The sequence below is a fragment of the Alnus glutinosa genome, chromosome 1, assembly GCF_958979055.1.
Source record: "Alnus glutinosa chromosome 1, dhAlnGlut1.1, whole genome shotgun sequence".
Taxonomy (NCBI): domain Eukaryota; kingdom Viridiplantae; phylum Streptophyta; class Magnoliopsida; order Fagales; family Betulaceae; genus Alnus; species Alnus glutinosa.
In genome coordinates, this window is record NC_084886.1 from 45307849 (window position 1) to 45335758 (window position 27910).

Below are 27910 nucleotides of genomic sequence, written 5' to 3' on the forward strand. Positions count from 1 at the left end.
GCCCTACTCTTTCTTCTTCGTCTTTCCCGCCATTTTTCTGGTGTGGGCTCACACTTGCTTAGCGGAGATTTTTGACAATGGGACGAGAGAATGCGCCGGAGGAAGCGCTAAAGCTCATCCGAAGCAGACTCTGTAACCCTAGTTTTGTTTTCAGGGCCTTTTCTGATTCTCCGGAGAGCAACTACAGGTGTGATTCTCTCTCTATTTAATTTCATAATCCCTCTGTTGGGTTCCCGAGAAAATGCTGTCGAAGAAAGAATTCTACAATTGAGGCGATTTCGTTCCTGAAAATACTATAATAACCAAAAGGAAAAAGAACAACAATTATTCGCGATTTTGCTTTGTTTCCCAAGGTTCTTTGAGAACCAAGGCGGTTCCCTGATTTTTATTTTTATTTTTTTTTCTGGGGAAGCAAATTGAAGTTCATAATATCGAGTTCAGTCACCGAGGCATGCAATAACTCGATCCTGCTTCTCGGCCCCCGTGGTTCTGGAAAAATCGCGGTTTGCACTTTTCTTTGGTCAAGCTCTATTAGCACTTCGCAATTTGATTAGTTTGATTGGTATTTGTATTCTTTATTGTTGTTTTTCTCTCGTGTTGTTAGGTGTTGGAGCTTGTTCTCAAAGACTTATTGCTGGAATATGCTGATATGATTTCAGTCGTAAGGACCGATTTAACCTTTTTCTTCTTTTGAATTGGTAATACTAAGTTAGAAAACGTCTTAATTACATTATTGGGTATCTGGACTATTTGCAAGGAAAATTAAAGCATTTGAGAGGACTTTACTTTTGAGATGAACCATATATTTTATATTAGTGTCTCTTTAAACTAGATAACATGTTGTTTCGTTGTTGAGGTGATTGAGGAGAATAAACTGTGGATTGCATAAAGATGTTTTAGGATTTCATCTAGGATATATACTCGAGGTGCAGTTGAGCAACCCATAAAAAATGGAATTGCCTCATTTTGTTTCATACAAGGTGTTATTTATTAGTCCATCTCGCATAGGGACACTTATAAAATAGCATCCACCAATATACTTGCTAGTAGAGACTTATTCTGGGGGCGTGTCATGAAACCATAAAATTGTAACATGCCATTGATTTTGGCAGCGGCTCCAGCTTTTTTCAGTAATGCCATTTAAGTTGATATTTACATCCTATATTGTGAATAGGGTATTATTTCCTTCTTTTTTTTTTTTTTTTTGAGTCTTTGTACTGTAGTATATTAATTAGGAATGTTTTATTTCTTCTTATAGTATAGTATTATGAAGCCTTTAAATTGGTATCCCATTTGAAAAATGGAAATCATTCTAACAACAATCAACAAAATTCCTGAATCTTTGTTTTTCATCTAGCTACCAGATGCACACCTTATGGATGCAAGGTGCCAATAAGGTTTAGTCGGACACTAGCCCTTCCTCCACTATCACGTTACATCACCCCCCCCCCCCCCTCTCCTCCTTGTGGATAACAAGTTTTCTCAACATAACTTACTTTGATATGGATATTTTGTTGCAGATAAGGTTGAGTGGGCTTTTGCACCGTGATGACAATTGCGCTTTCAAGGTTTGATATTCCATAATTCTCCCCCTCTACTACATGCTCTGTCATTCTTGTTTAATTACATCGAGTCTTCTGTAATATTGCCAAATCACGTTAATATTTTATCATAAAGTCATACTTCCAACTAATTAAAATAGCTGGTAGGAGTATAAGGTTGAATCATGCTCGTTAATTAATTTTTTTTTTCTTTTTGTTCTTTTCGTCTTCGAAGTTACTGGATATCGATTGAACTTGAGATTGCAGATTCATTTTTACAAGAATTTTTTATAATAATGGATTTACCATGCAATTCACAGTGCTTAAATGAAACCAAGTTGCTGGTATAATTAACTTCTGACCAATAAGGAAATATGATAGTTGATACTCAAGACGGTAATAAAAAATTCTATTATGGCAAAGCTGCGCTACAAATCCATATCTTATAGGTTAATTCTTTTGATAGTTTATTGAAGAAGAAGAACATGATGTACCATGTGAGATAATAAATTCTGAGTAGGCCGTGTGACAATATGGTAGATGAGGAAGTGTTTTTAATGAAATTGTATGGAGTTTTAGGCATAAGCTAATGCTGACATTTGATAAATCTTAAAGAGAAGATTCAAGAAATGAGTAGAGACTAACATTCATGGAATGCTTAGTGCATAAAAGCAATGAATGACTACATAGGGATTATTATCAATAACAAGAGAACTCATTGTTTTGACCTGCAGACCATGAGCAAAAGAAAATTAGGAAACTCATATACATTTATACATTAGAGCAGATGCGTATGTGTATGCATTGATGTGTTACTTCTTATTGTCATTTTTTTCTACAGTATTGCTCACCTGAATAATTTTTATCCAAAGGCTATAAAGTTTCTCCAACATGATTGTTGATCTTTTCAGGAAATTGCTAGACAATTATGTGTAGAGCATCAACTGATATTCTCAAAAATGGTAACATATATTATCTATTTGAGGTCAGGGATGCACTTACAACTAAATAGTTCTCATTTCTTGATCTTGACGTGATTCTTTAGGCATCATTTGATGATAACTCCCAGTTCATGATAGCCATGTTAAGGTGAGTATAAAGTTTGCTTGATGTAGCTCTTGTTGAAATGGTTTAAATTTTAATGCATTTGTGATTTCTGTTGTTTAGGGAGTGTGGATTAGCGCATAAAACAATTATTTTTGTACTGGATGAGTTTGACCTGTTTGCTCAGGTAAGACTCCACCATCCTGTGCTGAATTTATGAAGTTTGACATTCATGTTTGTTCTTTCATTATTTCTTTGATTGAATTCAATGATAGCGCATGTAAAATATCCTTATATTAAGAAGAAAAGGTGCCATTTGACATATACAGCTGTGTTTGCTCAGTTTGAATTTTCTGATTATGAAATTTCTACTTTCATTTTTTCTGGTTCTTTGCAGGGAAAACAACGAGTACTTTATAGTTTGCTAGATGCAATGCAATCAATAACTTCTCAAGCTGTTGTCATTGGTGTGAGTTGCCGACTGGTATGGTGCTTTCAAGTTTCTTTTATCTCTCTTGTTTATTATCTTCAGGTTTGTGCATATGACGAATTTTTAAATCAGAAAAAAAATGGAAGCCCTTCTTACCTTGTGCCTCTAACGAATTAGTGTAAAAATAAATTGAAAATTGTGCCCATTTTCGTTATATTAGGACTGCATATAAATGTTTGGTTACAGAAAAAGATATAATATATATATATATATATATATATATATACACACAGATCGCATTGTGAAGAATATGGAAAAATTATATTTTGTGTGCAGGATGCTGATCAGCTTTTGGAAAAAAGAGTAAGATCTCGTTTTTCACATAGAAAGTTGCTGTTTCTTCCTCCCTCTAAGGGAGACATAGAGAGGTAAGTTTGTTTATCGTTGGATCAGAGATGACACCATGGTTTTGCCCAAATATTAATAATATAAGTTTAACAAATGCTTTTGTCTTTATTTTCCTGTGTTCTGGTTCTGCAGATTGTTGGAGCACATTTTCTCATTGCCAATAGACTCAACCCTTCCTCATGACTATGCTGTTGAATTTAATGCTAAACTTCAAGTATCCTTCCAATGATAAAGCAACATGGGTATTTTAAAAAAATGTTGTTTTTACATCAAAAGAGACTAAGGTGTGTTTGAAATCAGCTTCCAAAAGGTTTTAAGAGGCCGTTAGGATGCACAGTAGAAAAACCTTCTTCTGAACTGAATTTTAAAACTTATGTAACTTAACATTTTCTCTTACACACCAAAAATGGCCATTTTGAAAGTTTTTGAGGCCTTTTCGATAAAGATTGTTAGATAAGTTCATGAAAGTAGTTTTAGGAGATATGGTTTAGAGAAAGCACATTGAAATTAAATTGAAACTGAGAATGTGAAGTACAGTGAGCAATTAATATTCACTTTTTGAAAACAAATCCCTTGATTATGTGTCTACCAGCACTATGTCAAATTTGGATTGAGATTGGAAGTGGTGACAAATTAACGGACAATTTTAATTCAGAAAGATGTCTCCTGGCTTGTTCTGAATTTGGCAAGCACTCCCCAAACTCTGATCACTTTAATTACCAAGGAAGCATAAATGTAAAATGGGTTTATCTGAAGTTTTTAATTTAGGCCTTTTCATACAAAAAATGTGTTAATGTTTTCTTCTTCTCTTTTTTGTCATAATTAGTTATGCACTCACAATTATGAATACAAAGGAACACCATTTTAAAATATATAAGTTGTTGTGTGCTACAACCTTATAGCCTGAACAATTCAATTTCAAAATAAAAAGTATTTGTTATACATGGCTTGCTTGTGTCCAAGAAGCATTATATTATATATTTGAAACTTATAACTAACTTTTAGGATAATTTTAGAAAGATTAGTGGTTTAAGTGTTGCTTAGGTGGCTAAGACAGTGCATTTTTTTTTTAATCTTGAATCATGATAGATCTGTTTTCTCATATCTGGTTAAGAAGTCCTTGACATTTTACAGATTATGTTAGCAGATGATAAATTCAAACAAACTGTTAATGCACATATGAATTCTGATGCCTCTGTGAACCACTTGTCGAGGTTTCTGTAAGTTCTTCCTTCATGCAGAAACACAGAGTGTCTGTACTAATGTATAAGTTCTATTTATGAGCATGTTTCGTCTTCTTCTAAACTTACTGTGATAAACCATGACACTAGATTCCGTGCTGTTTCTTATATGGATTTGGGATCTGGGTTCCTATCACTTGAGAATTTCAAAACTGCGCTCTCAAATATCCAAAGACAGCCTAAGCTGGAATGCATAAAAGGTTTGTAGATCTAATTTCTTTCTCTTTGATATATATGTATTCCTTATTTGGTACTGATAAATCTTCATTCCCCTCTCTCTCTCTCTCTCTTCACCTCCAGTATCTGCCAGTTACTTCTTCCTGCAGAATAGTAATATACTCCTATAAACATATTGCTTTGCTCCCTTTCAATCTGGGACTCTTTTCCTCTACTTGGTGCTCAGATACTGTTTTGATCAACTTGAGGTCATTCATATGGCCTAAAGAAGCTGCTGGAATGCAAAATCATCTTTCTTGTGTTTTCTCAGTTTTTTTTTTTTTTTTTTTTTAACACACAAGACGTTTTACTCAATTCGTTTTTTTTTCCTTCCTTATAGTTTTTTATTTATTCATTTATGTTTCTACTTCTCTGTTTTATGTTTTGCGAGAGGGTACGATTAGAGGAAGAAGATGAAGCAGCTCTTCCCATGATGGGATCTCATTGAGATTCTCTAGCTAATTTCCATTCTTTAAATTTTGTTTTCAGTGACAAAAACGAAAAAAAGAAAAAGAAAATATTCCATGAGTGTCAGAATACAAGAGGGGGCTTATTGCCAATTGACGTGTGATTGAGACTTGGCTTTATTGCTAATATTTTATTCTCTTACTCCTATTTATCTGTTTGGCAAGTTGTAATAAGTAACTACTCAAATAAATATACTTGCTTTGGTTGGCAAATATTCTTTTGGGACAAACATTTAGCTATGCTTGAACTGATAAACTCATTCTCGGAATCAAGTTTAAGCTTCGTAGGTTTAGCATAGTAACCCGTGTATGAGTGCAAGAACAATTGAAGAAGTTCAAATAATTCCCTGGCTGCATGAATTTTTTTATGCAACATACATTCGAATAAAAAGCCTTTTTATGCAAGCGAAGCAGTGATCTAACGCTCACCTCCTGGTTAAACTAATGATTTTGAATGCACATTCAACTTGTTCAAGCAGATTGCTCAGTCTTGGAACTTTATGTTCTGGTGTGCATGAGGAGGTTGGAAGTTAAAGAGAAAAATTCATATAACTTTATTACTGTAATGAAAGGTCTATTTCTGATCTCTCTCTCTCTCCCTCTCACTTTTTTTTGTTATCACTTCATTAATATTATCAGGTTTGTCAACTACTTACATGTTTGTCATACTTGGCAGAGTACAAAAGCATACATGATTCTTTCAAGACGTCTGATTATTATGCACAAAATGTGTGCTTACGGGTATGAAAACTCTCTTCAAATTTGTGTATGACAGATCTTAAGGTGTTCTCTTTGAGAAAGACTCCGTAGAACAATTTTGACAAATTTTTGATCTAACTTGCGCAGGCGTTTGAACACCTTCTTCATCGTGAATTAATCTGTTTTACAGACAATAGAGGATATAATCAATCTGTTGAATTTCGTCCAGTGAAGCTTCTAATCTCATTCCATGAACTACATCAGGGGCTAAAATCATATCGTTCCTGTCCTGTAAGTTACTAGTGGAAAATGTGTCTTTTTGTTTGCATCCCTGCGAAATGTGCAAAAGTATATTGTTTTCTCTTTATAGATGAATCTCTAGGCAGTATGGACCTTATGGAAAATTGTTTTGGAGCTTGCTGAAACATTCTTGCTGTTTTAGCCATTTCTTACAAAATTTTGCTTTTGGTCATGAATTCTAGTACTATATATAGTCTTTGCATTTAATGATCTCTGTGAAAGTCAGCAATTGAGGCATCATTATGCTTATCTTGGCAGGGCATTCTTGTTAAGTTAATGGATCACGAAGTTTAGTGCATTCGAGGGACATATTGATGACTGCTTGGCTGCTGATTGTGTGGTGACCGGAGAATGCCGATTCTACCATTATCAATAATCCTTTGAGGAAAACTCCACTATATTTTAGGGATTAGTGAAACTCATTTCACAGGTAATCTGCTGACTAAGATTGCATTCAGATGAAATGTTACCCTACATTGTGATTAAATTAATTATTACTGTATATGAATTAAAATTCATGATTCTTTTAACTTCTTTCCTCCACAATTCTTCTCATATAATTTTTTTTTTGGATAGCATGCCCACCTTACTCTTTTTTCCACTTCCCTTACCTTATTCATTGTCATTATTGCCATTTATGTACCTTATTCTTTGGTGAGTGCCGTCTTAATACGAAGTGGTTCCACCACTCAAGAACTTAGCAGATGAAAGGTGCACCTACTGCTACGTCTCAAGTACCCCCCTTCCCTCATTTTTCTGCTGCCTTGCTTACGTGCATCCTCTATGTACCACATGCATGAAGCTATAGCTGGACGCAAACTCGTTGACCAGAAATTCTCTGATGATAACAATATAGCTGGACTTTTGATAATAGTTTTGAAATTTTGGACAAAGCTTTCTTCTAACTCAATGTATTTAACTGACATGTCCAAAATGAGTGTGATTTTCATGTGTATTTTTTAAAATGCATATGATTTTTTTTTTTTGGGAAAAATTACAATTTAATCCCTCAATCTGCCAACCGTTTTAAAAGTAGCCTCACGAACTGTAATTTTTTTTTTTTTTAAAAAAAAAAAAAAAGCATATGATTCTTCATTGCATTTGGGCATATGTCAGTTTAATCCAATCCAATTTGGGGAAAAAAATTTGTTCATACAACTTTGAACATCTCAATTGTCCAAGATTATCTAAAAGTTGGTGGGCTAGTTATTGCATTTTTAATGTTATTGGTCTAGTTTTTCCTGCAATGTGATGAACAAAACTGTCAATCATGCGAGACATGGATTTTTATCTAGGTTTCTTATTTTATTATACAATCTTTATGAAAAGAATAAACCTTAAGTTATTGGATGTAACTGTAATCTCTTCTCGATTAACGGTATATTAAAGTAGCCCAGAAAAAAAGGGGTATATTAAAGTTTTTTTTTTTTTTTTGGTTATATGAAATTAATTAAACCCCCCAAGAGCCGATGAACCAGGTAAAAAAGGTTAGCTTGGAACATTTCCATGCGTGGAAGACTCGTTCCTCCCCCAAAATTTCTCAAACTTTACCAATTTTGTTGTTCAAGGAAACTCTCTCGTGATTATTCACCGTTGAATGGAGGATCTCTCTCTTCATCTTGGATACTTGTTCTACTCTTGTTGCTTTTAGCCTCCGCAAGAAAAGCAAATAAAAGTGTCAATTACTCTGTGCACAACGTTGCAAAATGACCCGTTTCTGCTCTCTTCTCCCCTTGCTGAATCTTTGGTTGGGTCGCGACAACGGTACATATTAGGATCTCTTCAAATTTTTTAAACATTTGAGATTTTTAATTTGTTAAATTCTAACCATGCTTTATATCTATCGGTTTACAATGCGTCAATTGTCCATATGATATAAATGCTATCAACAAAAAGTGGTATTAATAAATGCTTTAGCATTTCTTTTACGTTTACGGTTAGCACATTTGAACCGTTAGATTTAAAAGATGACTAAGATTTAACAATTTGAGAATCTCAAATGTCTAAAAAATTTGAGAGGATCTAGATTTGAAGGGTCCCGCCTTTTTCTATCTTTCCTTATTACAAAAAAGACTCGAGAAAATAAAAAAGAGAACCATAACTGCTTTTGACCCAACCCCGCAACAAAAATATGCCCCGGGAAAAGAAAAGAAAAGAAAAAATACAATATTGGATGGACATACTTTTTCTTCAAATTGGATTGGTAGAATTTTTTTTTCTTGTCTATAAAATTTTTACTTGTTTCTTAGTATATGAGAAATACATATTTTTTTAAGAAAAATTTTCAAACTTTTTTAATGCTATTAAAAAATAATAATGTTATTTAGTATTTATGTACAACTGCTTACAATTGAATGACAGTAGTTAAAAAAAAAATACTAATCTAATGACTGATTTTTACTGTCATATTATTTAACTATATAACAATTGCACATAAATTTACTAAATAAAATTATTCATAAAAAAAAAAAAAAAAAAAAAAAAAAAGTCCGACGAAAAAAGAGAGCCCCGCTTATCCGAACCCGACCCGAAACCCCAAATCCTGGGCTGGACTGGCTGGACTCCAGAATCCATGGCTGGCTGCCTCTACAACCTCGCCTAAATCCCACCCATCGGAGACACCAACTTTTCTCTGCGGCAGAGCTCTCATTCCCAAGGGCATACTCCGCCGCCACCAACAACTCTCCATGGCACTCCCTCGAACCCCAAAACCCACAGCCACACTTCTCTAAAGCTCTCTCTCTCTCTCTCTCTAGGCATAGACGCATGTGTAGCTTCTCTAATGACCCTCTGTGTGCGAGCTTCAAAAGCTTTAGCCGCTACGACCATCATCACTGCTTCAAACCCTTTTACTCTCAAGGTACGCCTCCTCTTCCCCTTAGTTTCTTCTTTCCACAACTGCCCCGCTAGCACCAGCATAGCTCCAATCTCTGAGACCCATTACAGAGACCTTATCTTCAATACCATTGAAGAAAAGCCCTGGGCTTTTTGTAACATTAGGTGGGTCTCTGATCAATTCCGAGCTGTTATTGTTGACCCCGACTTGTTTATCCGTGTCCTTAATTCGATCCGGATTAAACCCAGAATCGCTTTGCGGTTCTTCCGATGGGCGGAGGGCCAACCAGACTTTCAGCATTCCGAGTTTGCGTTTTGTGTGATTCTTGAAATCCTCGTCAAGAATAATTTGATGAGGTCGGCGTATTGGGTGGTGGAGAGGGTGATTAGTGTAAATATGAATGGAATTTTGGATGTTTTGGTTGATGGGTATGTTGGTCCCGAGGTTTTGGTAAAGCTTCTCGATCTTTTGTTATTGGTCTATACTAAAAAATCAATGATTGACCAATGTTTGTTAGTTTTCAATAAGATGATAAGAAATGGGTTGTTGCCGGATGTGAAAAATTGTAATAGAATGCTTAGGATATTTAGGAAAAGAGACCTTGCAACTAAAGCTAGGGAGGTTTTTAGAATGATGGGTGAGTGTGGGATTAAGCCGACAATTGTTACTTATAATACTCTGTTGGATTTGTACTGCAAGGAAGGGGAAGTACAGCAAGCGCTGGAGCTTTTATCTGAGATGCAAAGGAGGGGGTGTTTTCCGAATGATGTAACGTATAATGTGTTGATTAATGGGTTGTCAAAGAAAGGAGAGTTAGAGCAGGCCAAGGGGCTGATTGGAGAGATGTTGAAAACGGGATTGAAAGTTTCAACATACACGTATAACCCATTGATTTGCGGGTACTGCAAGAAAGGATTGCTTGTTGAGGCATTAGGTCTTCAGGAAGAGATGGTAAATAGAGGAGCTAAGCCTACTGTGGCAACTTATAATACGTTAATGTATGGCCTTTGCAAGTTGGGAAGAATGGCTGATGCTAGACAGCGGTTTTCTGATATGCTTAAGAAGAAAGTGATGCCAGATGTAGTTTCATACAACACTCTAATATATGGGTATTGTAGGTTTGGGAACATTCGGGAGGCTTTTCTGTTGTTTGATGAGTTAAAATGTAGGAATCTCGCTCCTACTGTTGTTACCTATAATTCTCTTATAGATGGCCTTTGCAGGTTGGGGGACTTGGATGTTGCTCGGCAGCTCAAAAAAGAAATGATCAACCAAGGGATTTGTGCTGATGTTTTTACTTATACGATTCTAGTAAATGGATCTTGCAAGAGGGGTAATTTGTCAATGGCTAAGGAATTCTTTGATGACATGTTGCAAGAAGGGTTGGAGCCAGACCGCTTTGCATACACCACTAGGATAGTGGGTGAACTGAAGCTTGGTGACACATCCAGGGCGTTCAGCATGCAAGAAGAAATGCTAGCTAGGGGTTTCCCTCCTGATTTGATCACCTACAATGTTTTTGTAAATGGGCTCTTTAAGTTGGGCAATTTGGAAGAAGCAAGTTACTTGTTGCAGAAAATGGTTCATGATGGTCTTGTTCCTGATCATGTGACATATACTAGCATCATTCATGCACATTTGGAAAATGGAGATCTTACGAAAGCCAAAGAGGTATTCTACGAGATGCTGAGCAAGGGCCTATTCCCTTCAGTTGTGACTTATACAATATTGATTCATGCCCATGCCAGTAAGGGGAGGCTTGAACTGGCATTTGAATATTTATCAGGGATGCAGGAGAAGGGTATTTCGCCAAATGTGATAACCTACAATGTTCTGATAAATGGTCTTTGCAAAGTTAGGAGAATGGATCAGGCTTACAAATTTTTTGTTGAGATGGAAGAAAAAGGAATACTTCCAAATAAGTATACATACACTATTTTAATAAACGAGAACTGCAACATGGGCAATTGGCAGGAGGCTTTGAGATTGTATTTGCAGATGCTAGATAGAAAAATTCAGCCTGATTCTTATACACACAGTGCACTTCTAAAACAACTAGACGAAGACTACAGATTGCAGGCAGTGCAATACCTTGAGAGTTTAATTCTAGGGAGCAAAGACACTTCTGAGCTAAGGACTTGATATGGATTCTGGCTCAACTCTGGTGATTGGTGACAGAGCACCATATCTGTACTCCCATCAAAACGAAAGTGGTTACAACAACCGTTGGTAATTATCCTTGGGATGATACTTCAAGTAAGAATTGCTTCCTTCAAAGTTCACTTTTGCATAGTATATTTTCCATATCCTGTCATAATCTTCTGGCCCTTCATTGATTACAGGATGGAGCAGCTGATGGATAAATTTGGTAATTTGAAAAGTCAACTGTCGAATACTAACTCATTTTTGATCCATTGCTGATTGCAACTGAGCAATACTTAAAACCATTCCTTGGATCTGGATCACTAATTACATAGTTCAGAGGCATAATTATGCTTCAAAGAGTCAACAAGAGTTATACAGATAAATTTCTCAACTGTATCAAGTTGTTTCAAATAAATCTTGTCATTAATAAATCTCTGACACAATTATATTGTATTTATTCATTCTTTCAATATTTTTTGGAGGAAAGGGTGGGAAGGTTGTGATATTGCCTTCATCCTGTATGAGTGATTGTAATTTTTTTATTATTTGTAATCCACGTAAAGATTTTGATGCATGGTACATTTTTTTCCTCCACAGTTGCAAGTAATTACTGGATTCAAAATGGTTTATACTATTTGATCAGTGGTCTCATGGAACGTGGAAACTTTTAATTCCATAGATTAAAACACTCAAGAGAAAAAGCTAATCTTCTTTATATCATAAATATGTGTTATAAATCACTGTTCTATAGGTCAAAGTTCTAGTTATTGTTTCTACTTGTAATTTGTTATACAATTTTACTAGTCAAATGTGCTAACAGTTTGCATGCTACAGGTTGGTCCTGTATTTTTCTTTTTGACAGAACTTCCTCAGTTTCTCTTTCAGAAACCTAAATCCTTTGTTTACAGAGTTCAATGAAAGAAAAATGAAGATATTGGGGTTATTTTGTGGAGGATGCTCTCTTACATCATTGCTAAAAAGGGCGAGCCTGTGTCGATTTGTTTTTTATCAGAGATGCAGTATATTATCTAGAAAAAGGCTAGAGGTACCAAATTTTTTACCAAGAGATGGGTATCAAGATGATATGGAGCTTATTCATTGGAGATGATTAAAACAATTAATAAAAAGAAATGCTACTAGTATCAATGAATAAACTCCACATCATCTTAGTACCAATCTCTTTGTAAAAGATTTGGTACCTCTAGTAATTTCTCTTTCTGCATAAGCTTCAGATGGTGTGATTGCTAAGTTTTTTTGCATAGGCTTCAGATGGTGATATGAAAGATATTGTTGTTTTAAATACTTCTATTGGAGGAAGACGAGAACACTTCCACTGGAGGAAGATGAATCAATGATTGGATTCTTATTTTACACGTCTTTGGATTCAAGCCTTGGAACTTAAAAGTTTCTCCTATGTGTTTTCTGTTAGCTGGATATTTTGAGGGTTTTTTTTTTTTTTTTTTTTTTTTTTCCCATTTGCCATGTGTTTGGATTCAAGCCTTGAAGACTGAATTAATTGCTACTTCTACCAATTCATTCGGAAGCTCTAGACAGCTGAAGCAAAATATATATATATTATGTGTTCTTTCTTTCTTTTGTCTTTTTTTTAATCATGGGGGCCTCAATTTCTAGTGGTGAGCTAGTGGTTGGTAATTTGTTCCATTTATTTTAGTTGGGGTGTCGGATTGTTGCCCAAGGTTACTCACCTTCTCTATGGATGATTTGATAGCAGACATTTCTTTGAAGTGACTTGATTTGCCACGAATTAGTTTCCTGACTAAAGATAACCTGGGTAAGAGTAGTTTGATTCCTGTTAAAAGGACTGGGAAATACTATGGTACAGATTGAGATGCTCCTACTGGGTATAGATTGATCAGGTTCATGCACAAAGAACTATTGGAGCTTTTGTTACGGAAGGTTTACATTATGAAGATGTTGCTTATATCTGCTTTCTTTAGTCTTTTTCCATATATGTTTCTTCCTTCATTTTTTACTTCTTATGGATAGGCTTGGTTTGTTTTTTATGCAGGCAGAATTGTCTTACAACATTGCCTATTTGGTCTTGTTTTTCAACACAGTTTTTGTAGAAATCAGTGCAAAAACGTCATATCAAATGTGTTTTGAAAACTGACTTCAGATAAAAATGGAATTCATGAAATCTGTTTTCGGAGAACATCAGAGTGAAATTTCTTGAAACTGTTTTTTGTTTTCAGTTTAGGTAAATATAACTGTTGAAAAATAAAAAACATGGTTATAACTTTTTTTTTTTCAAATTTCATTGAATTCATAAAGATAGAGCAAGTTGCTCTAACAAAACTAAGTCACGGATACAATTAGAGATTTCTTCCATCCATACCTGATCTATGACTTGTTTAACACCTGCTTTGGCTAAGCTATGGGCAACAAAATTTACCACTCTACTAACATGGCCAATCTGCCAATATTGCATTCAATTAAGCACTTCACGTATGTCATTAATAATATGACCATACCTGCTCCAATTTCGACCTTGAGATTTGACAGCATTCACCACTTGGAGCGCATCACCTTTCAAAAAAATATTTCTTAAATTGAGATCTCTACTGGATTCGGTTGCATAAAAAGCCGCCAATGCCTCGACCGCAACTAGTTCTAGATTTCTCAATTTAGTTCGGCTTCTAGTTGCAAGGACAAAGCCCTCGTGATCCCTCACTATGAAACCCATTCCTAATCGATCAGTAGTAGTGTCAACCGCAATATCCCAGTTTACCTTTTGCATGCCTACAGAAGGAGCTTTCCATTTGAAAGGCAGCGTTTCATCACGCTGAATTAGCTCATCACTCTCTATAGCATTTGGTCGTTTAAAGTCATCCAAGTCATCTCTTGCCCTCCTTACCACATGGTTAGGGTTGAGAAACTCTCCCTCATGAACCACTGTATTACGTCTAAGCCAAATTTTTCTCAAACATAACAAAAAATTCAAATTCTTCATAGTTACACCTGGAAGCCATTTCCTCTGCAACCTGCAAAAATTCAAATCCATTACCGGGGCTTTTCCGAAAAGTATTTTCACATTCTCTCCAAACATCCATCGCTGATGGACAATTCCAATATGAGATTTTGTTGTTGTTTGTTCTATAAAAACAGTTTTTAAAAACTTCCCTACTTTTCCACACCCTTTCTGTTAACTCATCTTTGTTTTCTCTCTTCCTTGGATCCATACCCAGGACGAAAACTGCCCAAGTCCAGTTCAAGTCTAACCTAGATCCAAGCCCAGCGGAGTTTGACCCAAGACCAACTTAGTCCAAGTTCGACCCAATTAAGACCAAGTCAAGTCAACCCGACTTAAAACAGGACATATACCCAATCCACCTTAACAATGTTTGCACTTCTGACTTAGAACCCATCGGTGATGATTAGGTTACGTGATTAATTTGAGTTGAAAGTATGGGTTATTTCACTAAATTTTCTTGTACTTTTTTCTATATTTTATTATATTTTCCATTTGCAGGAGAGATAACGCACATAGTACAATTGTGCTGTATTGGAACATACCATGCTTAACCAACTTTAATATCATGAAGCGAAAGGAACCCGTGTCTGATATGTTATTAAACGGAGCATATGTATATAGGCATAAGCAAAAGGATTATTTGTTAATCCAGTTCCCTAATGATATTGTTAAACAAGTCCTTTATGATTTATGCATTGTTTCACGTTTTGACAACTATCCTTGTATTCCACCAAAATGCATCTCCTATATATGCTTTGTCTTACACTTCGTTGGTCTGAATAAGAGGCAGTTTATGCAACAACTTTCTCTTCTGCTTTCCGTTTTGTTTTGTTTTTTGTGTTTTGTTTATGTTTTTGTAAATTTTCAAGCTAAATAATGGAGATGTAATGAGACCAACAAACTTTAACTATTCCAACCAAACGAGGCTCGAATATGCAATTGAACCGACTTCGGACCAAGAATGCCCTACTCGTCGGGAGTGCCAGCAAGAAATATATATATATGGTGCTTAAGTCAATAGAGGATTTAGAGAGAAGGCAAAAATAGTAGGGTAAGTGCTCCGAAAGAATGTACTGGAGTGACTACTTTCCCTTAAATATGTGGAGTATTTCTTCCCCTTGCATGGCATTAGCCTGCCAGGTGTCTTTTGGTGGTAGGTAGGACCTTGGCTGGTCATGGCATTTGATTAACATCCTCTAATATATTATATACCTTTATCTACCTGACAAGACTCAAGATAAAGAGATCCATTGGGGACAATCAACTGGGTCCAAAACCACAAGCCCCATGGGCCAGACGGATTAACCAGCTAGCCAAGCCAACAGTTCAGAGGATGAGAAAGGCGCGTTTCAGAGAATAATCATCGCCGTGCAATCTCATTCTAACTCTTTTAATATTTTTGAGAACGAATCAAAAAACACAAGAGGCAAAGTGATTCGGTGCCATTGTCCTGCCAAGGTCGTACCACACCAGCTGCTAGTGGGCGAAATTTGACAAGGAACGTGCCTCACTAGAGGACGTTAACCGAATGCCACGCCCCCAGTCAAGGTCCTATCCTATCACTGGAAGACACGTGGTCAATCTCTTGCAAAGGGAATAAACACTCCGCACATTTAAAGGAAACCAATCAGTACTCTAGGTACCTCCGAAACGTTAAATTTAAGACATTCTTGGTCAGAGGTCGCATGATCGACTGCATTATCATTCATCAAAGCTAAAATATTTACAAACACTTATTCGAGACTTCCATTGTATAAGAAGACCAACTTGTCACCACCTCCGAAACGAACTTATTCACATCATTTCTACTTCTTTACTGCCTCAAGCATACAGAAAACAAAATGGGTATTCTACTCTGTTTTTAAAAAAAATATTTTAAAAATGGTTCTTGTCGTAAAATATTTTTAGAAAAATTATTTTTAAAAAAAATATTTTCCGTTGAAATTATTTTTCGGTGTTTGGCGCGTACGAAAAATTACAAATATTTTTTATATTTTAATTTAATCATATTAATTTAAAAAAATTAAATTTTATTCACAAAATAAAAAATGTTAATATAAAAATAATTTTTTTTTTATATTTGACACATACAAATTCTGGCAAAGTGACCGGAATCCGGCACAAAACGGCCGAATCCTGGCCAGTTGACCGAAAGCCGACCGTCCTGGCCAGATTCCTGCCAGCTGGCCGGAGATTCAGCCAGAACGGCCGAATCCGTCCAGGATCCCGGCCAGATGGCTGGAGATCCAGCCTCTCCAACGAGATTCCAGCCAATCTGGCCGAAATCTGGCACGGTACGGCTGGAATCTGGCGACAGTTACCAGATTCTGGCACCGACCGGTGTCGAAATTCGGTGATAGTCAATTGCTTGAATGTAAAGGTCGACTGCATTGTTTAAAAAAGAGTCGACTGTGTCTACCATCTACAAAAAATGATATACGCTTTTAAAAGACGTAAATCATTTTCTGAAATTTATTAAGCATTTTTAGTCAAATGAAAATCATTTTTCGGTTGATTATTTTCGCCCTTACCAAACACCGAAAAATACATAAATCATTTTACGCCGAGACGAACTAAGCATTAATCACAAAAGAATCTTAACAATGGAGTCCTTGTGGAAAAGGACGACGATCTCCCCTAGCTGGCTAGCTCAGTGAATATTACATTTCTTGTCAAACGCCTACCAGTTGAGAGAGACAGAGAGAATGCTTCGCGCTTTTGGTTGTTCCTATGAACCAAAGGCAGAGACAAGCTTGCCCTATTCGAAAAATCCAAGCCCGAGCTCCAGGGGCTCACAAGCACTAGGATGTCTTGTTTTTTTTGTAAGCAGCAGCCAGGCCCAGGATATCATGCCACAACCCTTCGGATTCCACAATACAAGAAACGACAGCAAGAAACTGACACTTGTTTCCAACTTTTGCTGTCGATCAATCCTAAAGATAAGACTACTAAATTTTGTGACAAACAAAGACCCTCTTCGATTAGTTCAGCTTCATGACAAATTTCCGTGTATTTTTATTCTATACTTCGTTAACTTTTCCTTAGACAGCTCCGCCCCCTGCAGACTACAAAAGCACTTCATCGCCCATTTCTCTGTTTCAATCCCTGCCCATCTACATTACAAGGCAATGGCTACTTTCTCATATACAGCCCTATATCCTATAAGGTGCTCTTCCAATAGAGACAATCATCATGAGCACAAGCAAAAGCTGAATAACATCAGAATTATTGGTGCATCTGGTAGGTCCTCTACCAAGGCTGATACACTGAGCCAAACGGCTGGAGTGGCAAGCACATTCAATTCAATTACTAATCCTGTTGTAGAAAATGGCTGCATCGCCAAAGAAGAGCTTCGCCAAAATATTCCGACGAAGAAGCAATCCATGGATTCTCACCGTCAAGGGATCGTCATTGAAGGAGGTCTCGGGTACAGGCAGACTGTTGTCATTAGGTCCTATGAAGTTGGTCCTGATAAAACTGCAACTCTTGAGAGCATCCTGAATCTTCTTCAGGTGATGCTGAATTATTCACTTCAAGTGCATGCACGTGCACAGAAACACGAAAGAAGTTTATATATACTGAAAAAAAAAAGGGCTTTACACATTATATTAAAATGATTATGTCCCTGAAAGCATCGGCTAATATGCAGGAAACAGCATTAAACCATGTGTGGATGTCTGGGCTTCTGGGCAATGGATTTGGTGCCACACACGGAATGGTTAGGAACAATCTCATATGGGTTGTCTCAAGGATGCAGGTTCAAATCGATCACTACCCAATCTGGTTAGTCCCATCATATTCCTCATATTTTGTTGGCTTAAACATTCAAATGGATCCAAAAATTCTCAGTCTCACGGTCTCACCCATGAATCATTAGAGCAACGGGCAGAGTCCACGTCGACCTTGTATCTAAAAATTCAGGGTTAGTTGCCCGTATTAGCTCTAGAATTACTCTGGTTATACAACTTTCCAAGTGACTAATAATGCTCAATCGGCACTTTAGCATGCAGTGTTTTCAACTTTTGGAATAGGCTTATTGCTGGCATGAACCCTAAACCATAAGGAGAAACTTTAATACCAATTCTATGCATACAGGGGAGAGATTGTGGAAATCGACACTTGGGTTGGAGCATCAGGGAAAAATGGGATGCGGCGGGATTGGCTAGTCCGAAGTCAAGCCACGGGCCATGTTTTTGCACGTGCCACCAGGTATTTTTTATAATTTTTTCCATCACAACTCAACTCAATTAAGCTTTAATCTGAAACTAAATTGGAGTCTGCTCCTGCCCAATATATGCTAATACTAAAACATGAAACAGCACCTGGGTGATGATGAACCAGCAAACAAGGCGCCTCTCAAAGATGCCAGAAGAGGTGAGGGCTGAAATATCACCCTGGTTCATGGAGAAGCAAGCAATCAAAGAAGAGAGTCCAGAGAAAATCGTTAAGTTGGACAGTAAAGCAAGACATATGAACTCCAATTTGAAGGTAAAAGACAACAAAACTTCAAGACCTTATTCTTACCCATTCCATAGCTCAAGAAACAAAAGCTGACTACTGAAATTTACCAATTCTTAGCCCAAGAGAAGCGATTTGGACATGAATCACCATGTAAACAATGTGAAGTATCTCAGATGGATGCTTGAGGTAAAATACAAATTATGCCACTCAATTTTTGCTGTCATTTTTGTCTCTTTGAGTTACTTAATTTCCTGTTTTCCAACTCCCAAACAGACCATTCCGAATGAGGTTTTGGAGTGTCACCAACTATCCAGTATCATACTAGAGTATAGAAAGGAATGTGGGAGTTCAGACATAGTTCAGTCACTTTGTCAACCCGAAGAAGACGGAATTTTGAAAGACGGATTGAGACAAAATAATGACATTAGTCTACTCAATGGATTTTCTCTGGCATCCGAAATTCTTGAAGGTGGTGGACTCCTGGGCTCGTTTGAGAAGGTACCATTAAGGTATACACATCTCCTCCAAACTGAAGGTGAGCGTCACAATGAAGAGATCGTTAGAGGAAGAACCACATGGAATAGAAAGATGTCCATCATGCCTTTCTCCACCTAGCAATCATGTTAAACTATTGAAAGGGATTTAAAAAGCTTATCCCCTGTGAACAAAAATTGAGACGTTCCGGCACAAAATAAATAAATGAAAGTCGAATGAAATTAGTTGAAAGAGAAGTGCCTTGTGCATCATGTGTGGCAACGTTCTTTGAAATAATAACAGTTGCGTAATTAGAAAAAAGCCCAAAGAACAGAGTTAAGTTTCAACCAAGGATACTTTTCCCCAACTCCCATTTCTGTTTGTTCCCCAAATTCAATCACATAATGAAAGAAACAAGACTTTCAATAGACAGAGGGTTGGGTTAGAGAGAGAAACCACTACAATAGCCATGTTACATGTTACATGTCACCCCTAGCTTCCACAATAGACCTTTTCCGGCTCGATGTCAAGGCCAGCTCTTAGTTAACCTGGTTCAACCAGTCCAGTCGAGTTTTCAAAACACTAAAATGAGTGTTCCACTTTTTGCTGCATTGTTCCAATACAAATGACAAAAATGCTCTAGATAAATTAAATTTGAAATAAATCACATTAAAAAAACTAAACTACAAAACTGAAGATTGGGAAGTCCAAAATGGCTCCAGTAACTAATGAGCCTTACGCCGTACCTATCATGTAAGAATAAATTATCTGAGCTCAAAAGACTGATCCACTGACCTAAGAGAATATCATTTACAGTTTAAAACGGTGTTAGGTATTTACAGCAATGGAGGATACCCTCAAGAAAAGTAAGTAATCAAAGAATGGTGTCGTCCAATAGCAACATCATCGCCTCTTTTTACCTAAACTTTTACGTAGTTGCCAAGACCAAACAAGGATGAATATTAGGAGGGCCACTCCAATCGATGTCCAGAATAGTACCAGCCATAAAGGCATTGATTTAGGGTATAATCCTGGTGGAAGTCAAAAACAAGGTCATTAAGATCAAGAAGCAACGATGAGAAGAAATTAAATGCACTAGTGTCACCAAAACTAAAAATTTGGTCGATTAACAATATGCAGCTTGAGCTTAGAAATGCTCAAGACGATTGATATAGACAAACATACCGTGACCAAACTTGATGCAAATGAGAAGCTCAACAATGCAGATAGCAAGGGAAAGCCAACAAAAAGCTCCAACTTTTTTCACCAAATTTCTGGAAAGTTAAAAAACTCATCAAGAACAACTACATGTAAATTCATCTTAGTATAGACATTCTTCAATAATGTAGTACTTTCATTCATGTGAACATGTTGGGCACAGGAGAAGGAGAGAGAGAGAGAGAGAGAGAGAGAGAGAGAGAGGGTACCGGTCTTGAAGATACGAATTATACTCACGAATTGTTGGTATTGCAATTAGCCACCACAAGATCAACCTATACACAATTACAGGGTTCCGAGGAGGAATCCAAAGACAAAACTTCAAAAAGAATGTGTTCAGCTCTACTGTCAAAAATATAATGCAAAGACTCAGAACTTGAATGAATCGCCATGGACCAAGCAGGGGGTGCCACTCATCTTTGTCCCAGTGTGCTGGTGTAAACTGTCCTAATGTTCGTTTGACCTGAAAAAAATGTAGACGACACGTTTTAAAAACGAAAACTGTGGATAATAAAAGACCATATAACAAGTAAATATTCTGCCACAAGAGAGAACAAGCAAAATCTAAATGTGTAACATCAGACATCAGAAACAGTTCCATCTTTCCCCAGAAATTAAGATACAACTACTCAATGTCTGATTAATCCTTCCATATCGGAGAAAGGAAAAACTAGCAGTTATCAATAATGATTAAGCAAACAAGAGAAGATAGATAAAACATAACTTTTAAACATACTTTTCCTATAATATTAGGCTGACGGCTCAGACCAACCCACTTGTATGTTTTTCCATCAAAGTACCTGACAGTATGCATCCCTGCCCAGATTCCTGCAATTTAAACCAAACAAAACTTGTCATAATAGGCTTTAACCGGTCCTAAAAAAGATCAATCTAGATATAAATAAATAAATAAATAAAAACTTTTGAACTAATTGGGGTTCTGAAATGTTTACTAGTTCAAATGATTTAATAGTTACACAATCAAAGATATACATACCAATGTAATAATAAACAAGTTAAAACCCCACCCCGACAAAGAAAAAATGGTAGACAAATCTCACCAAACCAATTGCAGGTCACAATGTCAAGAATTATACTGTCCCACCAGCACTCATTGAAGTTCGGTAACATGTGGCGGAATGTAAGCTGAAAAAACCAACATAAAATTCAGTCTATAATCAAAATAGCCAGCTTGAGCATATAAAAATGATTTTATGCTTCAGGACATAGGAGACAATCAATCTGAACTGAAAATGGGAGCCACAAAAGAAGATGTATGTCTTAAATAAAGGAACCAACCTCCATCATTTCAAATCCTATTGATAGCACCCACAGAAGGGGCTGATTACGAATCAGTATAGCTTTGCCCCACCATCCAATAATATGAGCTAGCACAAATTCATCAAAAAGTGTTTCCTAGAAGAGGTAGAGAAAAATAAAAAATAAAAAAAAATCAGAAGCCTGCAGCACCCCAATATTGCACTGATGTACAGCAAGAACAAAATAATAAGCATGGAAAAAAATTGAAGTAAATAGGTTGTGAAAGAAGAATCATACATAAACATTCTTAAACCTGCTTGTGGGATTCTCAGGTACATATATGCGGCAATCAGCACCATACGATCTTTCTGGAAGTTCTGCATGAAGTCATGCAAATAAAATTAGAATGCCTAAAACAGTCAACAATGAACTGATCCATCCAAGCAAATATGATAGTGAAAAGCTTTGCATATCTCAAATACATCACAAATTCAATGATGGAACAGATTCCTCTTAGCTACTACCCAAAATTAAAAGTTTTGTAAAGTTCAATTGCATTACCAACACCAAGGTCGGGATGGAGAAACTTCATAAATTGCCGAGCATCATCACGCTTCTGAAAAATGAGAAGGTGAAAAGTTAACATAAGTGGCCACTAACTGAAATTTCAGAAAATACAGCCATAAAATAATTAAGGGATTTAAGTGAGGGAGTAAAAAGCTGGGAAATAAAAAGCAGACACAGAATAGAAAATCAGAAAAACTCAATTTTGTTTAAAACACCCCTTTATTTATCCAATTGATCATCAGGTGTGAGGTATTTTTAAAATGGTTATTACTGAGAAAAATTTGCCAGCCCACAAATGAAAAAACAGAGGATTCCAACAAGGATACCCCCATACTTTGAGCTTGAACATATAAATACGCATACATAGAAAGATTAAGTTTGTTTTGCACATGCCATAAGAAATGTTTGCTTCAGGAAAGAAGACCAACCTGAAAAAGCAAAAATGTGAGGGAGACAAGGTACAAAACAGCCATTCCATGCACTAGCCGCCAAATTGCAGGATGTGGCCTAATAAGGACCCTGTAAAAGAATATAAAATTTTACATATGTAGCAGCTGAGAGCCAATTGCCAAACTATCCCACAAACCCACCAAAGTCTCTGACTATCATGTGCTAGATTCTTCACTAATAAGCAAAATTATATAAATGAAACTCACGTAGATGGGGCTTGAAGCAAGCAGTAAGCAAGAAAAACTGCAATCATAGCCCATACACCCCTACAAGAAATGATGAGGAAATTACTAAATGTGCATAAGAAACCCGCACCAACTTGCTAATAGGGTGCCCTAATGCGATACAAATTTCACATAAGATTCACCAGATTTTTTATTTTTAAAATTTTTTGAATGAATGAAATAATAAAGAAATATAGAATTCTGATGTCAAATGATCTTCAATAAATTACAAAATAAGAACAAACCTTTTCACAGATGTAACAAGATCACCAGATGCACCGCTTTCAGGATCAAGGGCTCCACTTGCCCAACTGTTCATAAATCAAACCAACAAAAAAAAAACAATTTAATTCCACCAACTTGACGATCCACAATGAAGATGTTAAAAATTATACATACATTATATGATTGCGTTGAAAGTGCAACAGCAAAATATAAGTTCATCCAGGGCATGTTTCTTTTTAATCAATGCCAACCCTATACATATAGGAACATTAACATAAAACCATTTCGGTTCTCTGATGGTTTATTAGGAAAAAAGAAACAGGCGAAAGCCAAGAAAACTCTAAATCAAAACACATAAGACCATTTTTTTAAAAATGCTTTGAACAAATGCTGATACTCAAAAACAGGGTTTTGAATATCCCTCATCCTTCTCCCCCTGGCAAAAGCATTCATGAAGCATTAAACAGTCCAACATGAGCCACTGGAGATGTTCAACACTATCTCATTCACTGGTACATTCATTACATTGAAGGGAGAGAAGATCAAAGACTTATTTCAGCCAAAATATTGCTTTACACAAGCTGAAACAGAGAATCAAATACCAAAACTCTCTCTTCTTATAAGGAAAAAAGTGACTTATTTCAGCCAAAATATTGCTTTACACAATCTGAAACAGAGAATCAAATGCCAAAACTCTCTCTTCTATATAAGGAAAAAAGAAGAAGCATGTTCATCATTTCCATAAAATTATTCATGTGAGTACGTTTTAAAGCATCAGAGACACCTAATAACATTGGTGCATCTCCAATGTAAATGTAACTCATAACCATATAAACAACTGCAATCAGAGAAGCAAGATGTAACTATAGCAATCTACATGTATAAATGCTTTCCTTTGGTATTGGCGACTAGCACCAATAGAGAAAGCAGGCACGTGATACAGCTGGACATTCACAAGAACAAGCAGATGCGAAAGGCTTTAGTAGGGACAACCAGAACAAAAAATCATCGGGAGAGATAAATTCCATCCCGGTTGAGAAATATCAAAACAATGGAATATATAGTTGATAATCAATAACTCAACTGCTTACGATTAATCAATCATTTGTAGAATGAATCAAAATATCAGTAGATAAAAATTACTTATCAAGTAGAGCACTCACATAAGAAAACAGGCACCTACAAGTAGCAAGGAAACAGTACGAGGCTTGTAAGCCCATGCAGTCCATGGATCAAATTCTTCACCAACACTTGTTAGACTGACATCGCCATTTTCTTGGGCATGATGATCCCTTCTCCTCACTCTCCTATGCCCATTAGGCTCCATTAGCTTAATATTCAAGAGATGCAACTTGATTACTGCCTACAAATCAAAGGTGGGAATTTGAGGCCAGAAAAAAATTCCTAACTTGCCAGTCTTTACTGAAAAATGAGACCACTAAAGCTAATTAAAAACTAACAGAATGTCAAAAAAAAAAAAAAAAAAAGAGGAAGAAAAAAAATCTAGAACATAAGATATTTAATACCATGAAAACAAAAGTTAATCAAGAAATCACATAACCCTATATATTAACTGAGTCAACATTTATAAGTCTGCCTCAACACCATACCAGATATAGATATAAAACACAATATTAATCTATAGATGAGTATTGTCATAGTATGTAGTCAATCAGCCAAAACCAAAAACAAAAAATAATCTTACGTACCGCCTAATGCCCCATCATAATGGGAAAATATATATATACAATTTCTCCCGTAGGTGTGGTTGTGATAGATATATATTGACCTGGGAGATACGTATCATAAGAATTTTAAAACGTTGTTAAACAAGACAAATCACATTTTAGAGTAGAGACAACTTACCAAAATTCAATAGTTGAACATGCAAAATCATTCCAATAAGGTCACAAGATCAATTTGCTCACTTACAGTTCATTATGTAAGTGATTCAGAAAGTTCCTAAAAGAATATCATGCATTACAGATATTCCCCCAAATTTAATATTATAAGAACATAGCAGAAAAGGTATATAGCATAACCCTATTAGGAAGCTTTCAACAATGTACTGATAACTAACAATATTCATCTAACATCCATAGTCATATACAAGACTCACAAAAAAGAGAACTACCGAGCGAATTCAGTAGTCCTTTTATTTGTAAACCTAATTGTACCAGGAAGCCAGCCAGCCAACCACCAATAAATCTAGGCCCGTTTGAGCAGAATCTGGAGGCCCATTTTAAGTTGCATGAGAGTAATATTACTTGGTGTCTTTTATTTATAATTTTATGTACAAATTTTTTTTATAGGTAATAAAAGAAATAGCACAAAAAAGCGTAAAGGCGCCCCTAAAGTATACAAAGAGTATACAAGAACACCAAAACAAAAGAAGAACACATGAAAAAACCCGAAAGACCGAAGAAAAGCTACATTAAACCTCCAACCTCTTGTCTCTAACCCAGCTAGAACATACACCCCTAGCATCGAAATTGATCGAGCATTTTATGCACAAATTCATATTCACAAAAGGTCTTACAGACAGATCGATAATGAGAGCAACAAAATTTCACACAGAAGTTCATAATAATCTGAAAAATACAAGTCATACAATCAGTTAGGCAACAGCTCAAACTTTTTCCATGGACCCACTGTAACTTGTGGTTCCATTCCATCATAACCATGTAGACATTTAATTCCCATGAAACTTCTTTTTATAAGTATTTAATTCCCATGATACTCAGTGAGATATATATGTTTGCATAAAAGAGTATGGAATGCAAAGGCCATGTAAAGCTAATAATTTTTTTTTAAAAAAAAAATCAAGAAAAGAAAAAAGAAATCTAGACAGCCACAAAATACTCCAGATAAACCTACAAAAAAGTATACTCCCTACAGCTGTCATAGAAATGACAATACCATTCAACCACTAAAATCTAGTCAGCTAGAAAATAACCCCAGCAAAACCTACATAAAGATCAGATGATTTACAATCCCCTTTCACGTGTTGTCAAACAAAGGAAAGTGGTACTATACAAACTGCGATCTACCACTAAACTTTAGGGTGATTTTGTACCCTAAAAAAAGTCCTTCCAAGTTCAAAGATAAAAAAAAATCCCCCATTTCACCTAAGATTCCAATAAGACCCTATCAAAAGATCTAAAATTTAAGGTCGGTCTGGCTGATCGAACCTGAAACCAATTCAAATGGCCAGAAAGATATAACTTCTATTAGCCTCCTTCAGACAACATTTCAACTCCATAAAAATCAGATTGTTATGGAATTTAGACACGCCTGTAGTTCTTAGAATTTCAACCTAAGTCATTAAAACTTAATTAGTGATGGAAACCTACATAAATTTCTAAGTAGTTACAATCTTTCCTCCAGGTTTACCAATGTGAGATTAGGGTTTGATACTCGAAACATTAGGAAAAAAAAAAAATCATAATTGATATTAACCACAAACTAATAACACTCGAACAATCATAGAAAGAAAAACAATTACATGGTTCTTCAGATATAGGAGGAACCCACAATATCATTTTCAATGTGAACATATCATTAATCAGAAAATAATTTTAAAAAAATAAAAATAAAAACAGCCTGTTCACTAAAAACAAAAACGCAAAAACACTTTCATTACAAAATAAAAATAAAAAATAAAAAATAAAAACTAAATCAACACGCAATACAAATCACAAAATGATATTAAGAATCAGAATGTCATTTTGATAAAGTAAAACACTGTGTAAACTAAAATGATAAATTACAGGTTCTGAAAGCGTTCCTCATCATCTTCAGGATTAAAACTAATATTAAAAAGTGAAAAAGTATATCATAAAAGTAATAATACTAAATCTCACATTTAGTCGTGAAATTCAAGTTCACCCTTCACGATATCATATAATTCCAAAATTGAATCATTGCATGTGATCAGAGACAACCGTTTAAATTCAACAGAAAAATAGTAAGCAAATACACAACTCAAAGATTGTCCAGTAAAATTGAAAAAATAAAATAAAATATGTAGTTATTTTAATCAAAATCAAACTTGATAAATGATATGTATCTATGTATACAATGGAAAAGCAAACGAAAACACAATTACAAGCAAACACATAAAGCGAGTATGAATACAGATTCGGAAACGAAGACGAAGAAGACGGTGAATATGTGTATATATATGTATATAAAAACATATATGCATATATGCGTTTGTGTATGTATAGAGAGAGCGAAAGAGAGAGAGAGAGAGAGAGAGAGAGAGAGAAATGATTAAGAAGAAATTGGACAGACAAAAGTTGGGGGTGAAAAGGCGAGAGGGGCGTTACTTACGTAGAGAAGCTGGTGGGAAAGGCGTAACCGTAGGATTGGAGAAGACGGCTATGGTGGCCGTCGGATCAGAGAGAGGGAGGGAAAGTTTAGTGATAGATAATGAGGGAGTTATCGAAATCAGATAGAAAAAGGACTCAAAGATAAGACTCGGTGGCCGTGAAGATGACGATGAAATATTAATCTCTTTTTGGCAGACACAGAGAGGGAGGGAAAAAGTGAACTCTCAGTCTCGCAGAGACACACTCTGCAACAGCGGCGAAAAGGCAATGGGATTTTGATGATGATGATGATGAAGCAGTGAGACTCATGAGAGAGAGAGTACGACGGTCAAACAGAGATTTGAAGATGTTTTTTGATTTTTGTTTCGATACGCTCTC

General features: G+C 36.0%; 4 protein-coding genes across 12 annotated transcripts; 3 read left to right on the top strand and 1 right to left on the bottom strand.

The window, feature by feature from the left end:
• Positions 1-6870, top strand: LOC133860550 (origin of replication complex subunit 4). 2 transcript variants are annotated; one of them, XM_062296159.1, is made up of 16 exons: positions 1-187; positions 413-503; positions 605-661; positions 1521-1568; positions 2453-2503; positions 2587-2630; positions 2709-2772; positions 2983-3069; positions 3352-3443; positions 3556-3637; positions 4558-4643; positions 4755-4864; positions 5827-5919; positions 6024-6088; positions 6194-6337; positions 6605-6870. In XM_062296159.1, exons 1-16 carry the CDS (start codon positions 78-80, stop codon positions 6638-6640), a joined length of 1260 nt encoding a protein of 419 aa, XP_062152143.1. In that variant the 5' UTR covers positions 1-77; the 3' UTR covers positions 6641-6870. The 2 variants fall into 2 exon arrangements, with proteins under 2 accessions (XP_062152143.1, XP_062152187.1); XM_062296203.1 differs by having other exon boundaries at positions 48-187; positions 423-503.
• Positions 6871-8920: 2050 nt separating this feature from the next.
• Positions 8921-11908, top strand: LOC133852402 (pentatricopeptide repeat-containing protein At1g22960, mitochondrial). The gene is made up of 2 exons (XM_062289157.1): positions 8921-11438; positions 11525-11908. Exon 1 carries the CDS (start codon positions 9129-9131, stop codon positions 11322-11324), a length of 2196 nt encoding a protein of 731 aa, XP_062145141.1. The 5' UTR covers positions 8921-9128; the 3' UTR covers positions 11325-11438; positions 11525-11908.
• Positions 11909-17327: 5419 nt separating this feature from the next.
• LOC133852463 (palmitoyl-acyl carrier protein thioesterase, chloroplastic-like) lies at positions 17328-19478 on the top strand. The gene is made up of 6 exons (XM_062289224.1): positions 17328-17831; positions 17969-18102; positions 18415-18528; positions 18639-18807; positions 18898-18966; positions 19054-19478. Exons 1-6 carry the CDS (start codon positions 17448-17450, stop codon positions 19393-19395), a joined length of 1212 nt encoding a protein of 403 aa, XP_062145208.1. The 5' UTR covers positions 17328-17447; the 3' UTR covers positions 19396-19478.
• Positions 19479-19516: 38 nt separating this feature from the next.
• LOC133852410 (CDP-diacylglycerol--serine O-phosphatidyltransferase 1) lies at positions 19517-27910 on the bottom strand. Of its 8 annotated transcripts, none has more exons than XM_062289207.1 (15): positions 27534-27910; positions 24362-24561; positions 23219-23284; positions 22956-23015; positions 22728-22818; positions 22294-22348; positions 22030-22109; positions 21772-21888; positions 21534-21618; positions 21209-21300; positions 20682-20935; positions 20440-20528; positions 20175-20285; positions 20001-20044; positions 19517-19860 (listed from the first exon to the last, which is right to left on the bottom strand). In XM_062289207.1, the coding sequence occupies exons 2-14, from the start codon at positions 24523-24525 to the stop codon at positions 20019-20021; spliced, it is 1290 nt and encodes a 429-aa protein (XP_062145191.1). In that variant the 5' UTR covers positions 24526-24561; positions 27534-27910; the 3' UTR covers positions 19517-19860; positions 20001-20018. The 8 variants fall into 8 exon arrangements, with proteins under 8 accessions (XP_062145191.1, XP_062145185.1, XP_062145178.1 ...); XM_062289201.1 differs by having other exon boundaries at positions 20001-20049; XM_062289194.1 differs by adding an exon at positions 24908-24987 and having other exon boundaries at positions 19596-20049; positions 24362-24557.